General features: G+C 42.2%; 1 protein-coding gene across 4 annotated transcripts in view; it reads right to left on the reverse strand.

Annotated features, from left to right (window-relative positions):
* Window positions 1-2,851: 2,851 nt before the first annotated feature.
* The window catches only part of sbno2b (strawberry notch homolog 2b), an 82,006-nt gene continuing 56,900 nt past the window's right edge, over window positions 2,852-27,957 (reverse strand). For all 4 annotated transcript variants that reach the window (XM_084067709.1, XM_084067707.1, XM_084067708.1 and 1 more), the window contains 23 exons: window positions 27,159-27,249; window positions 26,691-26,834; window positions 26,189-26,306; window positions 25,928-26,033; window positions 25,590-25,743; window positions 24,159-24,335; window positions 23,468-23,565; window positions 22,366-22,448; window positions 20,884-21,066; window positions 20,441-20,562; window positions 20,010-20,141; window positions 19,591-19,726; window positions 18,156-18,268; window positions 16,283-16,354; window positions 15,443-15,551; window positions 15,224-15,295; window positions 14,923-15,066; window positions 14,049-14,143; window positions 12,708-12,800; window positions 11,935-12,066; window positions 10,660-10,736; window positions 9,873-10,063; window positions 2,852-9,415 (listed from right to left, as the gene is read on the reverse strand). In XM_084067709.1, the coding sequence (XP_083923835.1) occupies window positions 8,283-9,415; window positions 9,873-10,063; window positions 10,660-10,736; window positions 11,935-12,066; window positions 12,708-12,800; window positions 14,049-14,143; window positions 14,923-15,066; window positions 15,224-15,295; window positions 15,443-15,551; window positions 16,283-16,354; window positions 18,156-18,268; window positions 19,591-19,726; window positions 20,010-20,141; window positions 20,441-20,562; window positions 20,884-21,066; window positions 22,366-22,448; window positions 23,468-23,565; window positions 24,159-24,335; window positions 25,590-25,743; window positions 25,928-26,033; window positions 26,189-26,306; window positions 26,691-26,834; window positions 27,159-27,249 (3,775 nt within the window). In that variant the 3' untranslated portion in view covers window positions 2,852-8,282. The remainder of the gene's footprint in view (window positions 9,416-9,872; window positions 10,064-10,659; window positions 10,737-11,934; window positions 12,067-12,707; window positions 12,801-14,048; window positions 14,144-14,922; window positions 15,067-15,223; window positions 15,296-15,442; window positions 15,552-16,282; window positions 16,355-18,155; window positions 18,269-19,590; window positions 19,727-20,009; window positions 20,142-20,440; window positions 20,563-20,883; window positions 21,067-22,365; window positions 22,449-23,467; window positions 23,566-24,158; window positions 24,336-25,589; window positions 25,744-25,927; window positions 26,034-26,188; window positions 26,307-26,690; window positions 26,835-27,158; window positions 27,250-27,957) is intronic.

Raw genomic sequence — 27,957 nt, forward strand, 5'->3', positions numbered from 1 at the left:
TGGATGACAGATGTATTGCAACGTCTTGAAAGCTAGTATGAAGCACACGTTTAGATTTCTCATTTTGTCCACCAGGCGGCAGTGTACAGGCTGATGATATAGGTTCTTGGTTTACATATGTATTGGTTATTATTCGATTATTGGTTTATTTATGTATTACTTTATTATTAGATTACAAGCTGGTTAAAGCAAAGAGATGTCAGGTGTCTGGAAGCAGAAAGTGATTTAGATGAAATCTCATGCTGGCTACAACATGTACATTTAGATTTTGGATATATTTGAAAAAATAAAAAAGGTAGTAGGTAGTTTTAATGTGGAAGCATTTGAAGCATTAATCATATTGTGATTTATTGATATTTTCTGAATATTCCATTATGTCATCACGTCAATAAAAAAGACTGAGTTTGATTGTTGGAAGCACTCAGGCCTACATAAAAAAGGTTGTGGACCCATCTACAAATTTGTAGTTATAGCGGAGACAGTATTTATTTGTTTGTTTTTTTCACCTCTCATACCACATTTCCTGTAGCCTACAAATGTCTGTAATACAAAGAATTAAAGTCAATCATTTAAGTAGCTATTTTTAATAATGAACAAAATGTGTAAAGTGATATAGGCTACTGTTAATAGCAGTGACTGAGACAACAGGCTGAATAACAAAGCCAAGTGACAACTGTGTAGGTGAACGCACATGAGCTTCAACTGGTCGCAGCCCTCATCAAGTCACCTTTCACCCAATACACCCTTGCCCCAAAACTTGTTTGACATCCCTGGAGTAGACACTCGACAAAGCCGGATGCACCACGGTGGTGGGCTGCCACTTAACCTCTGTGCCACCCGAGCACCTCCGAAATGTTCTTTCTTACACCAGTTACGTTTGCTGGTTCACACACTGTGAGGGCTTTGAAGAGCTCCATGCTGGTATGTCTCTCCATCACAGCCTGCAGCTTTGCAGAGCAGTCGGCCATGGCCTTCTGGAAGAGCTGAGAGCAGGCATCACGCTCATTTTCATCCAGCTCCCTGCTCTTTGGTCCCAGGACGCCAGTCCTCAGCCCATGCACTCTGGCCGTATTCAAACAACGTGTAGAGGTTGTCCAGTTGACCATGGATAGTGGCAGCAGAGGGTTTGGATGTCTCATGTGGTTTGGTGAGGGTGGTCAAGATCTGTACTTAGTTACTTTACACCACTGGTTACACCATCGGCTTCCTTGATTGGCCAACATAACCCATCGACGTCACAGACTGGCCAAGCGTTTGCCCAATATAAGTGGCGGCACACGCAATAGGACTGCATTCTGTTACAGTGCAACATTTGACCAGTCTAATTGAATCCACTGTCCTGCTGCTGTGAGAAATGTTCTGCTGGACAACGCCTCTGAAAGCACCAGACAAATGTTATCAGGCAGCTGTGACCGTGGGGAGCGAAGTCTACTTCTTTGGTTGTGACAAGAATACAGGAGAGATGGGTGTCCACGTCTTCAACAGTGTGTCCTTGTGCTGGAAGAAGTTGACCCCAGCGACGACTGGAAGAGGACAACGTAGCCTGATGGTTCCCTCCATGCACATTTACCACACAGCTGTGCTGATAGGAGATGCAATCTACATCTGGGGAGGGTATCCTTACTGCAGTGTGCTTTATGCATTTGATGTCGACACCCACAGATGGTTCGTGGCCAAGACTTCAGGGACTGTTCCAGAGGAGAGGTCAGGACACTCAGCCTGTGTCTTGGAGAAGGTCATGTATGTCTATGGAGGAGGTGATCAACAACGGTATAGGTTTGAAGACATACACAAGTTGGACACCACCACAATGGTCTGGTCTTTAATTAAAACCAGAGGAACTCCAGCACCTGGATCAATTTATCACTCTGCCACCATCATCGGGACAAAGATGTTTGTATTTGGGGGCAGTGGGAACCAGTGGAACCAATACGACAACAACATCAGAGTGTTTGACACAGAGACCAACAGCTGGCTGAGCACGCCTTCTTCTGCACAGCTTCTACCAGAAGGACGCATGGGTCATTCAGCCTTTGCCTACAATGGAGAGCTGTACATATATGGTGGCCAAAAAGGTGAACTTCAGAAGTACTTCAATGTCTTATGGAAATTCAATCCAGACACCTTTTCCTGGAAGACGGTTGAGCCCAATGGGAAAGGCCCATGTCCACTGTTTGATATTTGCTGTTGCATGGTGGGGGATCGTGTCATCCTGTCTGGAGGATGCAAAGATACCCAGATAAGGGATGATGATGGGTATATCTTACGTGATGATGATATGTACATCTTAGACTTTAATCCTAGCCTGAAGTCGTTATGCAAACTAGCGGTTATTCAGCACTGTCTGGAACAGTCGGAACTCCCACACAACATCAGGTGGGAACTGGCAGTCATGACTCCCAACAGCAGGTTTTCAAAAAGGTCGGAGTTGCGTTAGTTTGTTGGCCATACAATTTCTGTTTGGATCTTATTTGGTGGATTGTTTTGATCACCGACATTCTGAGGGATCTAACCATAGGCACGTCGGTCAAACGTTTTCTTCTTTTCTTTAAATATGAATATACCTTTGCTTAAGCACACTCACACTTAATATACCATTTCACTTCAGAGTTTTATTGTTGTGTGCAGCCCACCCGTCTTTCTCACCAAGGGAATAGTGTATGTACTTGCTGAACCAAGTATTTGATTCCGAAGCTTCCTCCCCCAAGTATTATTACATTTAATATACGTGTGTACAGTACTTGTTCTATTATACAGTGCATCAGGTTCACTCATGTTGAGTAGATGTAGGCTATACAATAAACTACTCTGGGTAAGGATACTGTAATCATGGTGAAAAAAAGACTCAAAATTCAGCAATCTTCAAGGTTTTATTTGTTTACAAAGTTAAGATTGCAATATGATATATTCCTTCCTTTATGAGTAGAAAACCTTTTTAAAGAATTAGTCGAAAGGCACGATTTTTACAATATATACATTTCGATCTAAATTATAAATATATATAGAAAAACAAAAGCACAACCCAGAATAAAAGTGCTGAACACATCTTTTTTTACAGAAAAAATAGGCTTTGTTTAAAAATACATACAATCAGTAGCATGTTTTTTGTTTCATTTTTTGTTAGCAATAAATTATTTGAATGTGATAACATTTATTTATATAATATGCAAAAGGTGGGGAAACAAAGAAGTTTGTTACAGTATACAAATAGCAATCCATCAAAAGGTCAGGAACACAATGAGCTTGCAACTCTCAATCATAAACAAGAACAGTAACATGATTATGCCATTCTTAGTGCAAAATTATAAAAATGACAAAAGGCCTAACTACTCTAATCAAAGTAACAGAGTTTCAAAAGAAACAAAATTATTGTATTTTTTTGTCAGAATGTCTACCTTTATCCAATTCCCTCAAATGTAAAAACAAATATATAATAATTATGACCGCATAACTGATGGGGAGAGCCAACTCATTTGTATATCTCGGAATGTGCCTTGATGGAGACAACTACAAGCAAAATTAAAGTGGGCATGAAGACACCATAAAAAACATCTTAAAACATACTTAAAAGGCTGAGAGGAAGCAATCAAGTGTGATTAATACACACAGGAGACTAAATCAAGACAGATGCAATAGAGCGAAGGCTGAAGACTTGCACAAACCATTGCACATACGAGTATAACCCAGTGCAAATCTGCACTAAATCTTTGTCAGATTTAACATGGATGAATTGTATAATAACCCTACCACAAAAATAAAACATTGAAAAGACAAAATAATAATGTTTCTTAAAAGAAACAGCCTTTGATCTTTGCCCTAAGAAGGCATACATGTTGAGAATCACTGACACTTCCACTACAATGACAAAACAGACCCATCACATTAAGTTTCTGAAAAAGCAAAAACAAATACAGCAAAAGGTTGCAGCACAGAATGAAGAAATAAAATCGCAATCAAATGTACTGGTTAGTCTCTCCGCTGTCATAAGGGAAAACCATATAACATGTCTTATAACTCTTCGACCAATACATTTCTTTAAGGTTTCTTCCTGAGATTGATAAAAAGATCAGATATCTTAGAGCCAGTAACTTCAGGAGTGTCTGTCTGTGGAATACTTTGGTATGTCTGCCAACTAAAGCCCTGGCATAATCTGTAGAAGTTGGAAAAAATAAAATAAAACAAATTATACTTGAGAAGCAAAATCATAATGAGTAGAAACTAAACCCAGACACTGTACAGCAGTACAGAACAGTGCAATATTATTTGGTGGCAGGTTATAATAGACTTTTCTTGCTTTTTTGTTTTATAGTAATCTTGAAAACTAGAAACTTCCCTGACCGAACTTTTTGATAACTAACATAATAATCAGGATAACATTATATCTAAAATCTAAATATCCCTTAAATATAAATATCAACAATGATAAATTTCATAATAACTATGATGACAAAAACACCAAGACCACATTGCTTTCATCCCAGTACAATGTTCTATACAAAGGTCACATACATAGTATTTCAGCTGTTTGACTACTAGAATACGGAGCGGAACAGAAACAAAAATCCAATTCATACCATGCACAGGTATTCACAAACCATTGCTTGCTTTTGAACGTAAACAGTACTGAGACTTTTCAAAAATCTGGGTTGGTTTGTTTTTCCTTTTTATTGCTTTTGGATTGGTTGATCTTACCCAGGCATTTTGTCGTGGACCAACTACAGTGCATTAATTTCACACAAAGACAGTTGGATCTTACAGGTTTCCATATACAATATATATAAACCTCCCAAAAAGTTTGAAAATGTGTATTTTTTTCCGATCATATCATATCTGACGTACTAGCAGCATTGTATCTTATAAACTGGGAAGCTGTCCATTTCCCTTTAGAATAACGTCCCATTTGTAATGACTGCATGTGTGGGATGAGCAGCACAGCCGATTGTGGGGTTTCCAGGTGAAATGTGCCAAATTTCCCTCCCTAAGTCAAACCTGTATACTTTGGTATTGATTTGATTGGCAACACTTGAGCGCATAATGCTGAATTTACTTTACATGTGCTTAAATGGGGCCTGTTGTGTGTTGCTCTCCATCTTACAAGCATTTACAGGTGGTTGACTGTGAACATAATGCGCTGTGAGTCCTTGATACAGTTCATTTGACCAAACTGGTCATTATCTGCTCCATCCATTGGCAACACTGACAATGGAACCTGAATGGCAGGTTCTACATATGGAGACAACATGGAGAATGCTGTTGATTGTTGCATTGATCCAGTATCAGTTTTTGGTGGGGGCAGTATTTGCATTACTGGTATAACGAGGCTTGTCGCCAGACTCACCACTGAAGGCGATCTCAATACACTAAGATATCAGGACGAGATTCTGCAGCCATTGGCGATCCCATATCTTCACAATCTGGGAACTAACAACATCCTCCACGATGATCACAGATTACCTCCATAATGTGGAAGTAGAGAGGATGGAATGACCTACAGCCCAGACCTCAACCTAGTTGGGACACTATCTGGACCAGCTCAGTCATTACTCTGTACCGGACAGTGTAAAGAAACGTGACATTAGCTGACCTGCAACAAATCCTTGAGGAATGGAATGCCATCCCACAGCAACGCATGACCAGGCTGGTGACAAGCATGAGGTGGTGGTGCACCGTGGCGTGAGGCTGTTGTGTCCTTGTATGGTTCTTCCACCCACAACTGAGGCCCCTGACTGTTGTTTGTTCAGTGAATAAAGCATAACATTGCCAATATGTCATGTTTATTCCTTGTTGCTGATAGTTGGTTGTTCTGATGAATAGATACTGTCAATGTTGCCACATTTTACTTGGGATCTACCCACATAATCAGTAATGCCGATCATCCCACAAATGGATGATTACAAATGGAACATTATAAAGGGAAATGGACAGGTGTTCCCAATGATATAAGATACAAAGCTACTAATACAGTGACAGAGATATGATTGACCAAACGCATTTCCAAACTTCTTTGAGTGGTTTATACATAATACAAATTTTTCTTCTTCTCCATATCAATATTGGTCAAAAATGATTCAAAAAAACCAAACACAAACAAAAAGCACTCGAGTCAAGACTTTCCTGAGAACTTCAAATCAAACAAACCAGGAGTCACATCACTAGATGTTGTAGTCAGTTTTTGTTTTTGGAGGGGAGGGGGGTAGGTGGGTAATAATTTCTTTGACACAATTTCAACTCATTCTCCGCTCAATAGAGTTATCCTTGTAGCATCCGTCTCATATCGACTCCCAAGCACACCACCCTACAAGTTGGGAAAACAAGGGGGGGTCGGGGCAGAGGTCTGCTGCTATGGGTTCCACAGATAAACATAAAAACACATACAGGATAATGGAGATGGGAGCTTTAATCCAGAAGTCCACCACCAACATTTTGTAACACCAACGACGACCGACTTAGGGGCTAATAGTTAAATACAAATATATCACAATAAATTAAGATTAAAACCAACAAATCCTTATGAAGTACAAATCTATACATCAGGCCTATACGGGTTCATTTTTAAAGACTGCATTTTTAGTAGATTTCTCCAAAGGCACTGTTTGCAACTGCAGACTGACCTCCCTCTCCCTTCTTTATCACGCTAGACACAGACGAGTGTTCATACAAGCAGGGAGAGAAACAAGAGTGGGCAAGTAGAGGCAGATTAAAACGGAGGCAGGCTCATAGCTCACTAGCCAATTGATCTGATCCGTGTGTTTTTTGTTGTTGTTTTGTTTCCAGTTCAACTATTTATCTTCACTGAAATTCTAGCCAAGCCTGGCATAAAGCAGTGTCCCATTTGGAGCTGTAGTTATAGATAAAAAGGTTTATACCTCAATGAATAAACCCAATTTGAATCTATCCATGTACTGTATGTATTTCCTTTTACAACATACACATCTACCACAATATTTGTTTTCCAAATGGCAAAAAAATAAATTCTTACTTTGATACAGCTGCTTAGACGGTTTGAGGGAACATTTTGGTACAAAGTATAGCACTCTGATCAGTAGCCCCTTTTATACAGAGATCCTGCAACATAGCTGAAAATAAGATCCGTCATCAATGCAGGCTTTGCTTTTTTACACAGAACCAGAAAGCCTGCCGAGTGTGCTTATACATAGCATGCCAGCGTACTGGAATCAGAGGTGTGACGTGTAACACAACAGCATCAGCGTCTAGTTTGACGTTTAACACACATGTCAGTCAGGCAGCGACATTGCTCTCTAATCAATAATGGCAGGTGGACTGAGAGTTGAGGTGCTTTTGCTAGCCGTGCAAACGTGTACAAGTCATTTGGCGCAGAGTTATTCAAAAACATGAGAGTGCACCCAGAGGGGGGCCGCCATCATCTGGCGACCCCCCCAGACCAACACAGTCACGAACGACCCTCTGCACCACCGGGCAGTCGCCTGGCAACGTCAGGCCAGCTGAGAGTCCTCGGCGCCCAGATAATGCTATTGTTCTGTCTAGGCAGGATTCTGACTTGGAGGCGTTCAGTCATAAGCTACCGCTGGTAGCATCCCCCCAGTGGCTCCTCAGCCAAGCACATGCACCAAATGTCTGAACCTGCGGTTCCTCTCATACTGAGCAGGATTACTATTGCAACAACACATTATCAGTAGGGTAAAACTAACATGTCTCACGACAGTCTAAAAATGTCTTCAGAGATTTTTAAATCCTCTGGTGGCGGGTTGCACGCAATTTTCAATTTAGGTGTTTAGCAGGGCAACCCAACACACACCACATAAATCAAAATGTCACACCCCTGTCCCCGCCATGTTGGCTATCCCTTTTACACCAACATCAAGTCGGCTGTGTGACCACATCCGCTGCTGGTTTTAACGGCAGAACGACAATACCCCTCCATTTCAACTTTTATAAAGAACAGCGAGGCGGAAGAACAAGATTCCCACCTTGCACACTGTGTAAAAGGGGCTAGTGACTCCACCAATTAAAAATACATTAGATTATATAATACAAGTCTCCCAACATTTATCAGGTGGTCAGATATGAAAAATGTAGCAACCTAGTGAATGTGACCCAAGCAGTTGAATGTCAACTTTGGATGAGATAAGGGTGAGCTGAGCACGGGACAGGACAGGCAGTGATGTGACTATAGGCCCTGAGGGGGGGTTGGGGGGGGGGGGGGTCGGAGCAGGACCAAGGGATACGTTCACAGACAGCAGCTAACAACAAGACACAATCTGCTAAAACAAAAACAAAAAAATAGTCCAGACGAGTTGCCGTTAAGCAGTGTCCCATTCTTGTCCATACTGTATGACAGACTTACGATCCAATCCGGCCTGTAGCATGCTGTTCAGAACCTCGCGCACATTGAGGGCATCGGTACTGCAATGCCCGTTGGGTAAAGAGTCTGACGGCGAAGTGAGGGCAGAGGGGGAGGAAGAGGAGAAGAGCGAGGAGGGGGAGGAGTTTGTGTTGGAGAAAAGAGAGGATGAGGAAGACGAGGGGATGAGGGTGGACGTGGATAGGAGCCCGGTGCTGATGTGAGACACTGTGTTGTTGGAGATGGACGAGCTGGCAGGAGACGAGGAAGGGTTGGACGTCTGTGTGGACAGTGGGTACGGCGGGGGAAAGTCTAAGAAGTCCAAATAGTCTGGTTGGATGTTGTTGACCAGCAGCTGCTGCTGCTGCTGCTGCTGCTGCTGCTGCTGCTGCTGTCTGGCCTGCAGATGCGGCTGCTGCTGTATTTGTGCGTTCTGAGCGCTCCGAGGAAACAGAGACTCAAGACTACTAAAGTCATCCGGGAAGCTTCCAAGACTCAGCATACCCTCTGTGCTGTCTGGGGAGGGCGACGGTGAGTTGACGGTCAGGTCCAAGATGTCTTCCAGAGGGTTCTTGGAGGACGACGGGGCCGACATGGAGGTCTGGGAAGGGGGCAGGGAGGGGTTCTTAAGCTGGGCAAAAGGGGATAAGAAGGACTGTGGATAGTGGGAGAAGTGGGAGCTGAGGCTCGCCATACTGGGCAGAGTGCCCTGGTTTGTGGCGGTGCCATGGTTGGCCCGGTTGAGCAGGGTCCTTTGAGGGATTTGGCTGGAGTTCCTCTGTAAAGACGAGAGGGTCAAGTTTTGGGAGGCTCGCAGACTGGACTGGATATGTAGTGGGATGTGGTTCAGTTTCTGGTTCAGGGATGGGAGTGGGGTCAGGGACTGGTTCCGAATGTGATTCTGATTGATCAGCTTGGCCAGGAGGTGTTTGTTCTGCTCCAGCTTGCGCTCTTCAGCCAGCTTGCGCTTCTCAGCCAGCTGTTGCTCCACAACCTGCTGGTCCCTCTCTTTGCGCCTCCTCTTCACCTCCTCGTCCATCGACACTAGCTCCTCGCGCACACGGGCAACGCAGTTTTCCGGGATCTTAATGCCTGGAGAAGATGTAATGTATTAATATTTCTAAAATAAACTCAGTATTCAGAGTTCACAATATCGGCTGTGTTGTGTAGGAACTCATTTGTTACGCTTTCAACAGTGTTACTTGGTGCCCCATCTGGCAGCGCTGTAGGGAAAACCCTGCTTTATTATAGTTAATGAGGACAACAAGCAACATGCCAAAACAACGAGGCCAGCTTCATGACCTGAATTTGTGACATCTTGACATCTGCCACAACTATCTCATCGTGTTTTAAAGGACCATGCAATTTTTCTTACACCAACATTTTTGTTTTGCATTCATTTTCTAAAATATGCAAGTTTTAAATAATATAGATACACAGGAGATGAAGATTCAAATGTATATCTTTGGCTTGGAGTGCCAGGAAAAGACATTCCACAAGTCTGTGCCAACGGTGCAATGTGTTAATGGTATAAGAGGGCTATACTGACCAACTTGCTTATTGTGCTGTTTTGTTTTGAGGCGAACTATCTGCAGGATGCTGGAGCTGGTGATGTCAGAGACCAAGTCAGCCACACGTTTCCACACGCGCAGCAGCGCGCCGCACAGCATGTGGTACTGACGAATGCGCATGCCCTGCAGACACTCCTGGCCCTCTTCAATCTTCTTACATTTCCCATTCCTGGAGACGGAGAGGAGGTAGAGAGAGACAAACATACATGTTTAACGCCTCTGAAAATCCCTTTAATGCTCTTATGACCCTTTTCAAATTGTATCACATTTGAGTTGCTCCTTTAGGCAAGACTAGATCTCATGTGGCCTACAACATCTTTAGTCATCCTTATGGCATCTGACCACAGACAACCCATTAGAATCCTCAAAGGACCGGCTTGATTTAATATGGGTGAGACATTTTTCTCCCCCCCCCCCCAAATCAGGGCAAAAGAGAAAGTATAGAAACAGCTCTCCGACCAAGCAGTTTCCCATGTTTTTAACAACAAAAAACAAACACCACAAACACAAACAAAACATACAGTGCATATATTCCCACCCTACAACCCTCCCATCCCACCAATCAACCAAGGCCATGAGAGAGCTGGGAAAAAGGAGGGGGGAAGGGATAAGAAAAGCAAAGGAAGAAGAAAGGAAAAAATAGTAAGAAAAAAAAATAAAGAAAAAAAAGGGAGGGGGGGGGTCTGATTTAGTTCTCATCTTCAGATGGCATTGAGACAGTTGAGCCAATAATCTTACAAGGAGTTTGTTTGTTACTATACTCACCAGTTGGCATGGCTACACTTCCTGAAGGAGAAGGTGAACTGGTTCTCCCAGCTCCCCTTTGCCTCGTCTGGAGTCACCTGGGGAAGGAGCACATAACACGGCCATCAGTATGGAATGTACCACCATCATCACAGCATTCACAACAGCAGTGTTGATTTCGTCGACTAAAACTATGACGAAAAATGTTCGTCGACTACCTTTTTTCACTGACGAAAACTAAATAAAAACTAAATAAACTAAGCTATGATGACTAAAACTGAGACTAAATATATTGACAATTTCGTCAACAAATAAAAACTAGACTAAAATGTTAGTGAGGGACTAGTGGAGAAGAGATCAAGTAGAACTAAAAGAAAATTCATTTTATGTTTGATTGTGCTCGGGTGTTGCGCTCTGAAAATAGCAGATCTACAAGCTCACAACGCGTCGCGTTGTGAGCTTGTAGGTCGGCTATTTTTCATTGTCATTACGGCGTGCCAAAATACATTTTAGTCGACTAAATCAACTGTAGATTTAGTCGACTAAAAATAAAACATTTCAGATGACTAAAATATGACAAAAACTAAATGGTATTTTATTCAAAAGACTATGACTAAAACTAAATCGAAATTTGCTGTCAAAATCAACACTGCACAACAGCACCACATTACACTCGGACATAGCCCATAACGTACACCAGGGAGAGGACAACACTGAGCACGACAGAATACGGAATAAGAAGAACGCAAGAGGATTCACACTCGATAAAGACATTAGTGTGTTCCCAGTCATACGTAGGTGACAAATTGTGGTTCCATCACATTAATCTCAATCCTTCACTGTGTTCAGTAAGCATATGGTGGGGGGGTCATTAATCATCACCCACTTAGTCATGTGGGAAAGCGAACGAGGCACAGCTTATTTCAACAGCAGCAACGTATACAAATGGGATTTGCAACAACCTCTTGAGCCATACGTTTAATCCTGCATTAGGTTGCTCATGCATTTGCTAATGAGTTTAGTAGTCTATGCAATATTGCAACACATTTAGGTTCTAGAATATGCCTTTGTACACCGTCTGAGTCACTACTCCTTTTCTTCCACAAGGTGGCAGTTGACTCCATGAAACAGTGACGCACCATGCTTTGTAATACCAGATTGGTCTTTCCTTATTCCACTTAAACAACTTACAATGTCCTTGCTAGTGTGAACATGTTAGACAAATCACCAGACAGAGTACATAGGCAAACTGCAAATTTGACCCGCCGACTGACAGACAGAGAAACAGGCTCTCACCTTGCGATAACGTTGCAGCAGGTTGTCCAGGCTCTCAGGGTGGGCCTGCTTGCCAATGTTGGGCTTGTACACAACAAAGTTCTTGCCTCGGCCCTGCTCAGCTAACAGTACACATGGGTGGTTACCTCGCAGCTGTGAGGAGGAAGCAAAGGTTAGTACTATGTAGGTAATCACATGGTTGGTTCTTTTTTGTCATGCATTGTCCCTCCTTAGGTCGAACATTGGAACATGGAAATATTTTATCATGTACAACTGACCTACAATAACGCCTCGTTTCCAGACAGCTGTGATACACAATATTCCCTCTACTGTATACGGAAGTAAAATGCATTCATTTTATGGATTAATCTTAATGATAATTATTATTATTGTTATGTTTGGCTTTTATGCCTTTATTGATAGGATAGTAGTCTGACAGGAAATGGGGAGAAAGATGGGGAGTGACACGCAGCAAAGGCCGTCGGAAATCGGGACTCGAACCTGCGACGCACTGTCAGGCTACTTTAGAGCCTAGGTGCATGGACCGCTACGCCAGCGGTCCAGGCTATATAAGTAAAATGCTATTATTAACACAGTCAAACAACTGAAATGAATGAAATAGCGTCTTCTGCTTATTTCCTGCTACATAAAGCAATGCAGTCTCTCCGAAATTTTGCACATATCGGAGATAGAGGTTACAGACTTACGGACAGAACACACAGCTGTGTGGAAAACGAGGCTTAATACCTGGACCACATAAATATACTGTAAATATAAGTATACTGTATATTCACCTTATGAGATAAGTAGAAGCCCTCATCAGGGCGGCTGAGTTTCTGTGCCTTTTCACAGGCCTCTTCCCACGGCATACCTCTGTCCACACTGATCTATAGGGGGGAAAAATACAGGGAAAGAGAATAAGAATAAATGAGTCATTAAGAGAAGAAACTAGGCAGCCACATAACCACATACTGTAAGGGGGCTGATGGAGAGAGAAACTCCTGTGAAGAAATACAAGATCATAATGATTGGTGTAGTGATATATAGATGCATATTTGAACCAAAGACTATACAGTCACGTACAGTATGTCTATATGCACCCACTCTTTCTACACTTGCTAAACCAGTCCCGATTGTGCAGCACGCTGCTTTCTACCAAGGTTTAAAATGTCAGTGTAGGTTAGCCTGCAGCAACAGCAAAAAAAGCAAGAGATACCATTAATCATCTTTTCAAGTCAAGTCCTACTGGTGGCTCCACAGACTCCTCCGCCTTGGGCTCAATCTGGATCACAGATTTGAATCAAAGCTTTCATACAAAGCCACCACCTCTAAAACTAAGAGTTTGTTTTATAATAACTCATAGCTGAAACCAGATTCATGGTTAAATTCGATGACTTATGTATGCATGGAAGAAATCTCATGTTTCGGGCAAACCTTGGCTTAAAGGGATAGTTCACCACTTCACCCCCAAAATTACCTTTTTTCTATCAATTACACACCCAATGGAGACTTGAATTCATGGAATTCATAATTTGATGAAACTTATGAAATTATTGGCTTAGGAATGAGACAAAAACAAAACAATCTCCATGAATTCAAGTCTTCATGGGGTGTGATTGATAGAAAATAAGTAATTATTTTGGGTGAACTATCCCTTTAAGGCAACCTTTAGTTAATTAAGAGTTTATTAATCTGGGGATATAGCTCTAATGACATATAGTACATGTGTTTACCTAACAGGACCCTATAGTCTGAACAACGAAAAGAGGAGACAGACCCACACATACGTAACACTAAGTAGTAAAAGGGGATTACTGTCACATCTGGAGTGAGGTTCATGCTAATGTATGTCTTTTATAGGTCAGCAAAGCAGAAAGCTTCTGCTCCAACATAATGTTCAGTAAGTATATCATATCTCACTACAGGAGCATAACACAACAGCATTATGTAAAAGTTCAAAGATCACCTAGAGCTTGTAAATGTCCACTGGCTGTCTGAACCCGTTACCTACAAAGCAGGCACAGTAGGTAACAGGTCCATACAGGTCTATAACAGTTCCATGCGCCTCATTTGTAGTGCTATATGAGATAGTGCCCACATTATAGTGTTATGTAAGATGATAGGAGTGTGCCTACCTTATACAAAACAACCTGTCCGTCCTGAGGGTTTCCTGCCGTCAGGAAATTCTCCTGTTTCTCCTCATAGATCTCATCATTACCTGGGGCAAGGTCTGAGAGAGACACAGCAGAATATAACATCAGAGCAGAACAGGACTGATGGGTACTGGAGATACATTGGTAGTAGAATGAACAGAACAGTTGTAGCCGTGAGAGAGAGAGAATGGCCTGCTGCAAGCGTGAAAGGAATAGCCCAAAAAGATTACGTGTCTTAAAGTAAAGCCTAATTTATGCTTTGAAAATGTCTTTGTACAAGGGAAAGAGGTGTCACACCTCGTTTTCTCGCGTGACAACGTGTTTTCTTCTCTTTTTTCACCATAGTTCAACAAAGCATATATTAGGCTGAAGCCATTTAACCAACATAGTTCACTGTAAGCTATTTGACAGGAAAACGTTTTTCACTACACTGGGATTAAAGAAACAGACAGTGAGTGATGTTTGCAGGCCTACCACTTGTTCCAGTGCTTTCATAATGAATAAGTAGGCTTGGGAACCAACGGTTCCTAAGCCATGTGGCCCATAGGTCAGGCTAATATCTCCCGTTTCTCCCGTTCTTCAGCGTTTCAGATTGCATGTTATCAATCGTTTAATTATTTAAGCCCCACATTGTCATATGATGAATAGCAAAAATAGCTAATCTACAAGCTCCAAAAGCATTGCGAGCTTGCAGATCTGCAATTTGTTATTGATTTTTTTTCTTTTAATTTTTATTTACACCTATAATGACCTGCACCTATAATATAATGACCCAAAATAGGGACGCAGGGTTGTTAAGTGCTAAGCAACACCAGATTTGCCCAGCACCCCTCATAGCGTTGAGTGAGCTCCATACCTAGGATTCCCATGTCGTATTTTCCCTCCTTCTTGTCCTTCTCGATTAGGTAGTCAAAGTTGTCAGTAAAGTACTGGAAGAGATAGTTCTGCTTGTGGACCTCCAGGCCCAGGATCCGGTTCAGGAACTTTGTGATGCTGCAGTCTGAGACGGGGGACGGGGGGGGGCAAAGGTCAGTAATTCACCAAGATTTTATGCGAGATCCTAAATGCACAATGTAATTCATCAGTTGCTGTTCTAAGTTAAGAGTGGATCTACACACTCGGTTTTAAATCTGTATGTGCCTCTATCAGTGTCTTACCTTTCTCAGTGTTAATCCCAAAGCGAGACTCCCTACAAAAGATGCCCACATCCATCATACCAATCTTCATGTCTGGAACAAAAACAAACGAATTAAATTTCAATTCGGGCTGCAACTATCAGAATTAGAAGAATCAGAACCATCTTTATTGTCACATCAAGTCCATTAAAGAACAAGGTATCTTGTTCACACTACCCTGAGAGTAACGGGAGAACATACCTCTGAAGAACATGGCCTCACCCCCGGGATAGCCTTTGGGTGGGGGCACCTTGTTCTCTATATGACCCAGGATCGCTTTGGTTATCTTATCCAGAGCCTTGGTACCATACTGCAGGGTGACAGAGAATACACCAGGTATAAAAACATTGTCAACTCTCTATTTCAAACAACAGCTTCAATTATAGATCCCTTGGGAACCCCAGTCAATCAAGTATATAGGGTGCAAGTCATTTCGTCAAGATAATTCACAGGGCCTTCACTACCCCTTTGAGGTGTTTATAGTAAATGAAACACACATCATTAGGGATGCCCCACTAGGTTTTGGTCACAGGTGACCTCAGTACTGTCTGATGCCCTCAGTATTGCAGCCTCATCCACCTTATTCCTTTTAAATGGCTTTTCTTTTGTTGCAGCTATCAGTCCCCCAGCGGAGACAACTTCTTGCCACACTCACGGCAGACAGAAAACTTTACAGAAAGCATGTATAATGCCTAGTTTTCTGCCGTTTTATACTTAGCAGTTTGAGATTTGTAAAAATGTAAAGTGCGTAAAATAAATAAAAAGTATTATTATTATTAGATTGCCAACTCATGAGCTGCTACCCATGTCCTATGTAGGACTACAGGGAGTGAAGGCTAAAACTAGTGAGGCATATTACAAGTAATAACCGCTGCACATGTGCCAGTTTTACTGTGTTAGCATATGATTTATTTATTAAAATAAATCCCGTATTGGAGCTTTAATGTCAAGAAGTCAAGCTAAAAGGCAAGAAAAATAAATCAAAAATAATTGTATTGTCAGACTTGCAGGCCTGGTCCAGATTTTTCTGCATTGACCTACCTTGTTCTCAAAGTTGTATTTACTTAGATCTCTGGACTCAGTGGCTCTTCTATCCCCATGGGTTAACGCACCCTGAAAAGTAGAGCAGAGACAACATTAGCATTATAGCCTTCTGAAAATCGTTCATACACTGACACACACACACACACACACACACACCAGGTAGTGTGACTATACAACGCCCTCTCAGCTGCTGGCTTGAGAATAAAGTGGTACTCTTGGTAAAGGTGACTTTCACATCACAGCCCAAAGTCTCCCGTGTGTCTTCCAGATTTAAACATTCATACCTCATTAAGCCTAATTTATACTTTGTTGCACGATGGTGTCATTCGCCGGTAATATCAGATTTTCAAAGGAAAAACAATACGCAGAGTGTGTATGTAAATGTGTAAAAATATACATATATGTGTGTGTTTGTGTGTGTGTGTGTGTGTGTGTGTGTGTCAACACTGCATCGTGTCTGAGCCTAGATAGGCATCTAAAGCTAAGTTCAAGAACAAACAAATACACTAAAAGAACAATAACAAAAACGCCTTTTAATAACTACTTCAGCCGTATTTTATACCCCCCCCCCCCAAAAAAAAAGCCCCAATCGATTGTTTTGACACAGCTTAAAATTTGCATATAATGACAAGTCTAATAGGGACGCCAGAGTTGAACTGAATAATTGTATAATACATTTTAATGCCAGGTGAAAACAAGGTGTGCGCTGTATTCAGATTGAAACATTTTGCCAACTTGTGTCTTTTTTTTGACCTTTCAGATAAGATTTGTGCCTGTGGGGGTCAAGAAAGGTTTTTCAGAGGGAGTGGGTGATGTTAACAAGCTACTGGCACTGCCCACACACAGGAATGTCTGGAAACACCAAAACAAAAGGATGTCTGAGCCAGATATGACATCACTGCTCATCTGGAGACAGACAGTCACACAAGTATTTGGCCCTCTGGTGCGAGAGCATGTGCACGCACTCACGTTCGTGCGTTCTGGTGTATCAAATTCAGCCAGGAGGATACGATGTGACCTATTCTCAAGGCGAATTACCGAACACAGCTGGCAAAGACAGGAAGGACTTTCTGGAACTGCTACACCCACCCCCCCTCCCCCTACTCTCAAAAAAAGCTCCCCCTCCTCCTCCTCTGCTCTCCCAATAGAACAGTCACAAATACGGAGGAAAAAATAGAACAGGGGGATTAGGAAAATAAATGGCTGGTGGTTCTGAAATGCAATAATAAATATGGAAAAGCGTGGTAGGCTCATAAAATTATCCATGCGTCTTCCTTTTCTTCTTATAACTTAGTTTTTCCATTATTAAGACGGAGAGGGAAAGAACCTCTGAGAATCTCCTGAGGTTTGCGATGTGGTGAGAAATTGTTTATGTGACCTTGAATAAACCAGTCAGAGAGGAGGGTCTACATGCCAGGGAAATGCCCCAGAACACAAGGAGGACAAAGGGTGAGAGAGCAAATGGAGGAGTATGGGCAATTAGAAAACAGGCAGACAGGTCGGTTTTGGTTAGCAGTGCAACTGGTTACCTCACTATGCAGGTTTCACATGACAAATAAGGGTGATTTATTTAGTTAGGATTTATAATGTATTTGTAGAAGCGGCCTCAAGTCTTAATGCATCATACAGTGTCTTGCACTGAAAATAGCCAATCTACAAGCTCACAACGAGTTTGTAGATCGGCTATTTTTGATGCACGACACGAAGGGGGGCATCTTCCGTAGAAAGTGTTCAGGACATGTCAGAAATTGAATTATGGTACAATATGGTGAAAACAAAAAAAAACTGTCTAAAAGTCCAAAATATATGGAATCCAGACATAACAGGACAAAGAACATAGCTGAGAATAGTTATAGGATATGAGACATACCAGGCTCTCTAATCTCTTGGCCACAATGGAGGCAAAGCGTCTCTCCCCAGCCAGCTCAGAGATGAGGAAGATGTACTCTGGGGCCGTTACCTGATTGGATCGATGCGTGCGACCTGCAATGTCAATGAGAAGAGGAAGTTAGGATAGGAACTGTATGAAGATGGCAACCATTTGAAAAACAAACAAACAAAAAAACACCCTCTCTACGAAAATGGCTGCTGGCATAATAATATAGCTCATGATGGAATACAACTAATGTTATTATCCAAAGTAGGATGTTTGCTTACAAAACACTTAATGAAATATCCCATTTCAAATATCACAAAGCAACCATGTTCAAAAACAATGAAATTAGGTCCACCCCTGGAGAACACTCTAGCAAGCAATGTACTCATTCATTTAAATACGTTGCTTTTTGACACAAACTGCTTCCTATGATCATCCACAAACAGTAATCATAATAGGACATTATTGCAGTAAAGTAAGTTCAGCTTTTCTGTGGAACTTCATAACTCTGGTCAAGTATGCTTGTGTGTGTGTGTGCTTATGCACACGCATTTGTGTGCTGCAGTCAGTGTAAACATTGACTTGTCAATCCAGCCCACGTGTACCAACCCAGCCTCAGCACCCAGCAGGAAGTTTGCTGATGGAAAGTCTTACTGAGGCAGTTCGTTAATTACTGCAAATAAATCATGCACTTTCCTGTGAGTGTGTATGTGTGCTCAAAGGTCTTTTTCACAGTGACGCTGTAGTATTAGAGATCATATCTCTTATATGTAGTTTAAAACATTAGTTTGGCCTAATTCAATTTATAACACCTTGCTCCCTGTGGCAAAACAGAACAGTCTCCCAAATTGTTTTATCCAAATATTTTTAAATTATGTATTGAAAACACACACACACACACACACACACACACACACACACACACACAGCTTGAGTGTTCTAGCTGAGGATAGATAACAGCATATAGTATACTGTACATTCATGCCCCATTTCCTTGTATACAAATGGACTTCCAGGCCAGTAAATGCTTTTATTTACTGGCTAGCTGCTTCCTTTTGTTTCTATTAGCATTGCTACAGAATGCTTCCATTCCAACATGCGTCCAGTGGACATTGCTCAATAACTGTAAGGCCAATTAAAAAATCATTACAACTATTAACTAACTAACTAACTATCCCTTTGGTTTGGTGTCACCTGTCACAGGAAAAGGCTGACTGACTGTGTCCAAAACGGTATCCTAATTGCAGTCTTCTTTGACCCCAACGTTGGCCCCTAATCTTACATGAGAGATAAAGGCAGACAACGATGCTCGACTCAATCCCTCTGCATTCAAACCTTCTCCTTCAAGACTCCATACATTCTTTCAACCAAGGCCTGACCCCAGGCTCATTCAGGACGTATTCCCTGCAACCTTTAACTCAAGACTCACCAAACTGCTGTATGGCTCTGTCTGCACTCCAGGGCAGCTCCAAGGTCATGTGGACCCTGCGACACTGGTTCTTTATCCTCTTATCTGCCTGCAAGGAGATGCCAGAGCTAGCTGCCTCAGAGATGATGGCCACCAACTGGAGGAGAGGGAAGATGTTGAGTTGAGGCAAACAGTGCTCAAGGAATAGCTAGTTTTAGTTACTCAATCATAGGAACACATGAAGTGCATCACTCTTTGAGAAAGCTACAAGATGATGAGGAACCACTGGATCTCAAACAAGTGTAATACAGAGTAGCTTTAGCTGTCATAAGGGACCGAACACTGTATACTATTGAATAATCATTACTATTTATTTCTATTGTGTGCTTATTGTTAAGGGTAGTTCAATGAAATATGTCTAATGCCTTCCTATGTCTGACCTTTTCTCCGCCCATGAAGCGGTCTTTCTCCTTGACGTTGATGTGATCAATGGTGTGGCCCTGTTCAGCCCGTGACTCGTAGCGGACGGTGCCATCGGGCCGTCGCACCACACGGCCCTTACGACCCGTCATCTAAAAAAAAACACACACACACACACACACACACACAATGTCTTCATTTAACTCATTTTTGACAGAAATGGTAGTCAGTCGGTCAGACAAGAACATGAAAACTTCAGCATATTGTTTCAACTTTCGTTTGGAGACAGATTAGAGGAAGTGTACACAATAGCAAAGCACAGGACGTGGAAACCCCTGCCACTACACATCACTTTTCCAGCCTAACGGACTGTCCTGCACTTTTACTCATTAAACTGTAAGTCAACTGTATGACTGCCTGCCAACCATAGCAGGCTATCCGCAGCCCGTACCTCTGAGACTTTCTCTGGCCCTCCGAACTTGTCGATGAGCTCGTCCAGCGTGTTGAGAGGTAGTTCTTTTCCCAGTACGGATATCTTGTTGAGAAGGCCCTGCTTCATCTCCTCTATCCTGGCTGTGGAAACACAAGAAGACAAAAGGAACATTAAATGGAGTAACACTAGCAGAGCATAAAGTCATGAGAGCATGAGTCATAAATCTCAACAGGACACGGCAGACTACAGTGTCATGCTAGTGTCAGAGGGTTTTACTGTCTAGACCTGTGTGACAGGGACAGAATACAACAGCAGAGACGCATGTAGACAGAAAAAAAAACATCATTCTGCTTATCGTTGGTGTAATTCCTTCATCAAGTGCCAACATGCAGAAACGCAACTGTCATTATTTGCAATCAGTAATGCAGCTTGGGTAAAAGAGGTCAGACCAGCTCGCCTACCTGTGTGGAGGCTAGTTTGGTTGACGAAGATGACGTCATCATTATCTAGCAGGGAGTCCGGGGAGGAGTTGGAGTCCGTGTCCATGCCATCTGAGTCACTGCTACTGTCGTCACTGATGTTGATGACACCAATGTGGTCCACCATGTGCTTAGCCAGCTTGGTCTGACGGCCCCGTGGCTTACCTATTCAAATGTGACATATTTTAGAATCCGGCTCATTTAAAAAAAAAACGTTTTTCACACAGGCCCTTTAAAAAAATGCCGCCAGATGAAAAGTATTTTAAACTGAATAAATTGTTGCCGGGACACCTTTTTTCCAGCAAAAAATATGTCATTTGTCATGCGATGCGACACAGTATAAATTAGCCTTAAGCAACACTGGACAGAAACCAATTCATTGAAATGTCAGTATTATAATATAATACTGGCATTTCAATGAATTGGTCTCTGTCCAGTATTATCAGCCTCTAAAGTAATTAGAGAGCAGATAAGACATAAATGGAGCATCACAGAACAGAGCTTTGGTATCCGGCAATAAAAAACAAACACAACTAAGGCGGGGTGCAGTTGTCTGCCACCTCAGTTCACAGATGCCTAAAGGCTGTTGGAGTGAAAGAAAACATCAAAGCTTTGGGTGGGTATTGTGCTAGGGTGGTGCTGTTCACCCAGTGTGAGATGCGCATCTCAAAAGCTACATTGACTTAAGATGGGAGAAATACAACAATGTGAGAACACAGCAGCAAGATTTGTGAATTGTTGCAATAAAAGAAGGTTAGCCAATGGAATACAACCACCCTAAGGGCTATAACCATTGAGTGTCCCGAGTTTTGAGAAAAAATGCTGCTATTTGTCCCGAAGTGACAGCAAAAGATTGCTGCTATTCGTCTCAAAAAGCTTTACACCCTGTACATATAAAATGTATAACGATGCAATGTGACTCTGTTTACCGGTACACAATGCTGTACGCCCTCCTCTATACTTTCCTCATTTTTAGCTGTTTTTATCATATTTTGACACTTGTAGTGTAACTAGAAGTTCGTGACGCGTCGTTCACTTTGCAGTGCCACCTTACAGGCACCTCACAGTGTGAGAGAGAGTTTTGTGCTCTCCTAAATCCACGGCAGGCTTTGAAAGTACCCACTTCAGAAAGAGGTGACGTGCATCACCTCTCCAATGACCAAAACCCACTATGGAAGCCGTCGAACTGGTGCGATCTGACGGCATCCTAGAATTTATAGGTAGGATGTGATGTCATATACCGTCTCATCGTGATGTCAGATTACGTCACACTGGCGTGATGTCAGATTACGTCACACTGGCCACATACAACGTACGTACATACTGACAACCGACAATGCTGTACGCCCTCCTCTATACTTTCCTCATTTTTAGCTGTTTTTATCATATTTTGACACTTGTAGTGTAATGTAAACGTATGTTTTCTCATACCAATAAAGCTCCTTTGAATTGAAATTGACTTACGTTTTCTTTTATTTCCTGGGCCCTTCTCTCTCCTCTGTTTCTCTGAGGGAAAATGTTTCATGACCAGGGACTGGAAAACACCCCTTTAGTTGAAAAAGGATAAGAGAGGTAGACAGGGAGAGGGGGGGGGGGGGGGGGGGTTAGTCATTACCTTGACAGGGCTATGTTCCTGACAGCCAGCGGTCGCAGCATTGATGGGCCTCGTTACAGCTGTCATGTCTCAACATATGACAGCTAAATACCTCCTAGACACATTGACATTTTGTCTTCCACCTGGGTGACCCAGACATTAAGGTATGTTTGAGCGCAAAAGCAAGTCCGATAGATGAAGCTTCAATTCTTTATGTAAACCCTTTCTCCCCCCATTAACTTCTTTCAAGCAACTATTAAACAAATGCTTATAAATAAAGACAGACAACCTCTTGGGGTTACGGATGAATGGCACTGATTGAAATCTTATCTGAAGATGTCTAGATGGAAGGAGAGAGGTAAGGAAGACGAGAAGGAAAGCTCAAGGGGGAAAAGATACATTCTGCATTAAAACAAAAAAAACGGGTTCTGTCTGGGCTTGGCAGAACATTTGTCTGTCTGCTGAAGGTATCAAAATGGAATGTGTGACAACCACAGACAGCCAAAGCTCCAAGTAACAAGTGAATAAATAATCCTCACTCTCAGAAACGTCAGGAGGGAAGAAAACAATGCATATTCCAGATACAAGTTGTGATCCTGCAACGTGATGCACACCATAGCTATGCACATAGATGTAGACAGGCTGCTCTAATCAATCTGCTTCTTACCCCCATCAGCTAATATTCTACATATCAGACATCAGTAATTGTCCCGCCCGTCGTCTGTCTAATGAGAGTTCAATATCGTTACGTGAAGCAGAAAATATTATATTATATGATCTGTGAAGCAAACTGCTAAGGAGCTTCAATTGTCTTTAGACCATTTTTTGTATTCTGTACTGATTATGTGCAACCAGCACAGCAACTTTTCACTTAATATTCTCAGCAATAATCCTACCTAGTGTTTGTAGTTCAGTATTAGTAATAAACTAACTTGATCGTTCTAACACACACACACACACAATTCCACTCACTCTGCAGCTGAAACAAATCTGTCGAGATGGCCGTCATTCTCATCTAGGACTTCTCTGGTGCGGGCCTCCCCTGTGGACTGCAGTCCAATGACAATGCACTGAGCAGGAGATGAGGGTACAGAACAGAACAGAACAGTTAAACAGAACATCCAAACAAGTCTGCAGTGGCACCAGAAATAAGTATTATCTGGGTCAATCAAACCATTACCCTCAGCTGACTATTATAGCCTCAAAAGGTAGATATTTAACCATCATTAACTCTAGCATCCCTGGCAAATGTGCCACATTTTTGACAATAGTGAAAATAGCAGATTTACATAAAAAGCAGATCTACAATGTGTTGTGATGCGTTGTGTGAGCTATTTTCACTATCCGTCGTTATGACAACGTGCCAAGGGCTTTGAGCTTTCTAGGTTTTGTGGTGCAACTTTTATGCTCCGCCAACTCTCGCAGTTAGAAATGTACTAGGACAATGTATTAAGAATTAATCAAGGTGATACCTCTAAAACTCTGCTGTGCTCCATTTTAAAACAGAAAAGTACGTATAACCCATAATGGTCTGCTCCGAAAATGCCTTTCAACTGATACAATGTTTCTGCTCCACAAACCAAGTCCTACTTGGATCCAAATCAAGCCATTTTTAGTCCTCTAGTGTGAACTGCAATGGATTAGTTGAGAGTGTTGTGCTGACCTTCCCAGCCGCCAGATCTTTCTGGGCCAGTTCCACCAGACAGCGGACCTTGGCTGCGATGCAGAGGTATTTGAAGAAGCGTTGGTGGGACGACCAGAACTGTCCCCACAGGGACTTCCTGCTCACCAGACCCAGCTCATCTGCAGCACGCATGAACACCTGCAGAGCCTCCGCCCACTGGAGATAAGTGACACAGAGGAAGGAGGGTTAGACAGTCGGGTACCCTCATTAATCTTTTTTTTTTTTTAAAGATATTGTGATTATTAACCCATTCAATCCGGGAACCCATCTACAAAATATCTTCTAAATCCCAACAGGTTTCTGAAAAACGTATGTTGCTAAATATCAGTGGTGCTCAAACATTCTCATGTCAAGGATGCCCAAAATGTATGTTAAAAAAATGTATTTGGCAGCGGACCCCCCCCCCCCCCCCTTCTCAAAATATTTAGTTCCAGGGACCCCCCAGAAGCAAAGATTTGAGTTACACATGTTCGCTTTAAAAAAAATATATATATATATATTCAAAGATTTGCACATTGCACATTTTCACAAATAAAAAAACCCAGCAGATCTACAAGCTCATGGGGCGCGCTATGCCGCGCTATGAGCTTGAATATCTGCTATTTTTCAATAGCCAAAGAAATCTAAAACTACACAGACACGTTCCCGGTCTTAAAGGGTTAACCACTTAAACCATCGGACCAACTGTACTTGGCACGCTCTTTTTTCACCCTAAACCGTGTGCAGAAGGAAGTGTATCTTATTGTACTTTGTGATTTCTATAGCAATGTCTTGGCATCAATGAACACATAAAGCAATGTTGCATAACTGCTGATGTATAAAACTAAAAGAGCAAGACTTGTTTTAAACTATAATTGCAATATACTACAACATTACAGGCAAATCGAGCAGCTTTAAAGGTAGCGTAAGTGATATTTTTGGTTATAGTTAAAGCTCTATATTCTATTTGATGATGAGTCAGTAACAGGGGTCTCCTCATCTCTCCAGCTCTTTAATAAACAAAAAATATTTTTTTAAGTGGGTTGCCAATTTCAGCAGGAGAGAGTACCCATTTATCAGCTTCTATGTTATAGTGTTCCAGATCAAGATTTTGTCTGCTCACGTCTTTGTATCATCAACTCCAATTACACTTGTTTAACCTGATTCGTTTAACCCTCTCCATTTGATCAAATCAGTACGCCAGCCTAAAATGCATTTTCTATTTACTAAAGAGCTGAAGAGACCCCTGTTACTGAACAAACACACAATAGCAATGATTACAATCAGAATATAGAGCTATTTAAACACCTATTTTAAAAATATCACCTAATGCACCTAAAAAGTTACAGTGCAAATATGTTCTGCCACTCACTCAATCACACACACACACCACCAGATAGCTAAACCTTATATTTGACAGACGAGGCTCACCAGTTTGGCAGCTTTGTTGTAGACCAGTTTAAAGTCATTGTCCAGGCCGATCTCCTCGATACGGAACGACACCCCTGAGAAGCTCAGCTGCCTGGCGATGTACATCCCACTCACTTTCATATCCATGGCAACAATCTCCATAGCACCGACACCTCTGTATGGAGATGGTAAATAAATTATTCAACATCATTCAATCAAGGGGTCAACCAGCTTTAGCCACAGGCGGATCGCAAGGAACATCGCTGTAAAACACAGCAGTGTCCGGATATGCATCTACTAGTAGAAATAGCTGAGGGAAGACTTTCCAGTGATGGTTTACAACGGGAGTCTCTACGCACCTCTTCTCGATGGCGTGCAGGAAGTCATCAAAAGTTTTGAAGGGAGTGCCCTCTCCCCAGATCCCCAGGCGGCTCATATAGATCATGTTCTTTGGCTCAGAGGCACCTGGAACGGACAGGGAGAAGTGCATAGGGCGTTTAAGGAGGGGAATTCAAGAGAGTGATGTATTGTTCATGTCCTTCCTGTGTGTGTGTGTGTGTGTGTGTGTGTGTGTGTGTGTGTGTGTGTGTGTGTGTGTGTGTGTGTGTGTGTGCGCCTACCTGTGGCACTGGCATAGACCACTCTGGCCCGTGGCAGTTTGTTCTGCAGGTCCAGCACAGCCTTGCCCATCTTAGTGGACGTGGCATTCTTGGCTTTGTGGCATTCATCAAAAACAATCTGCAGGAGGAATAGGGTCAAGGGCAAACAGAGCACGCATGGTACAACGTCTATCATGTTATCCAATTGAGCTGGAGTCTCTAATTTGGTACAATGCAGAATATAAGGGTTGGGTTGTTTACCGTGATTGGGAGAAAAGGCTTAATCAGGGATTTGTTTGGTGCATGTTTGTTATGCGTGGCTATGTTTCTGTGACTGAAACAAAGACGGCAGAATTGGGGGTTTTCATCCCCCTACCAATCTGAGGTACGATTTGACATGATGATGATTTCATCCATTTGTAACTCATTTACAAATCTAACCAAATGGAGATAAATTATCACTGTGGATTTTACTGTGCACATCCTGCACGGGACTGTGAGGCAGTTCGAATCAAAAGGATACAACTCCATCAAAATCCGCCTTGCACCAGTCCAGGATCTGTTTGATTCTGGTCCGGTGCTGTCCTCCTGCCTGGCTCTCTCCAATCAGCGCAGAGTAGGTTGCAAACAGGACTCCTTCTGAGGTAGCTGTGTCTCCATACTTAATCTACAAAGAGGAAACGGAACCACCACGCAAACACATATTAGGTGGAAAGACAGGGGGAAGCATTGACAGTTAATTTGTTTTTTTAGTGTATAGAACTATACAGAACCACAGAAGCGACAAATAGTCTGTTCCAAAAGAAAACACTGAAAATTATTTATACAAAGTTGTAGGACGGTGTTGCATGCCAGAAATAGACGATCTAAAAGCTAATTTGTAGAACTTTTGGCACATGCCACCATCAAGCAATGAAATATCAGGTTGTAGACAAACCGCTGCCAAAATGAAACTTAATTTCCACATGTGATGTGTTCCCTTCGGACTCACCTTGTTTAAGGCGTGCACGGGAATATTGGGTGCGTCTATGTCTTTGAGATCTCTCTCTGCGTCAAATTTCAGGTCATTGGATATGCTGAACCTGAAGGTGGGAAACAGAATCACTCTCATTAAACCACAACTAACCTCTTGGTACAAACCAGCTCGAACATGCACACTATATCCTGACAAACACAATGAGAGACATGTTCCTTTCGTTACAATTAAATCAATCAATCACACAGGCATCAGGTTAACCGTGTAGCTTTAAACCCAGCCCACACCAATATTTCGCAATGTAACTGGCTGCAACCACTTGCAACATTATCCCAAAATTGCGCTGACCTGCAACGGGTCAATTCAGACCGCTGCAATTTCTTGCAACTGGTTGCAAGTTGCAACCGAATCATTGGTCACTTTAAAACGGTTAAAAAAGTTATTGCACACATCCTGTTTTTAACTAAAGCATATAAGTAACCAATGTATGCACAGCTGTTGTGTGATTCAATTGTATGAGACCACATTTCTACTGCTCATCCAGAGGCAATCCCTGCTTGGCCTGGGATATATTGCGATTGTGAGCTTCAGGTAGTACTACTTAGCAACCAGTAGTAGGGAGTCCACTTCCATCCACTACAAGATGAGCTAGTTATATTGTATTAACATGCTCTACCATACAGATTGGTTAAAATAAAGTTGTATTCATTCAAATAAATTCTGGCTGCAATCCAGAAAAGTTTAAAGTTTTAACCTGTATTAATGTCCACCTGGCCTGAGGAAGATGAGTCACAGTTTTCGATTTACTGGCTGT

The sequence above is a fragment of the Gymnoscopelus microlampas genome (genome assembly GCF_963454915.1).
Source record: "Gymnoscopelus microlampas genome assembly, chromosome: 9".
Classification (NCBI taxonomy): domain Eukaryota; kingdom Metazoa; phylum Chordata; class Actinopteri; order Myctophiformes; family Myctophidae; genus Gymnoscopelus; species Gymnoscopelus microlampas.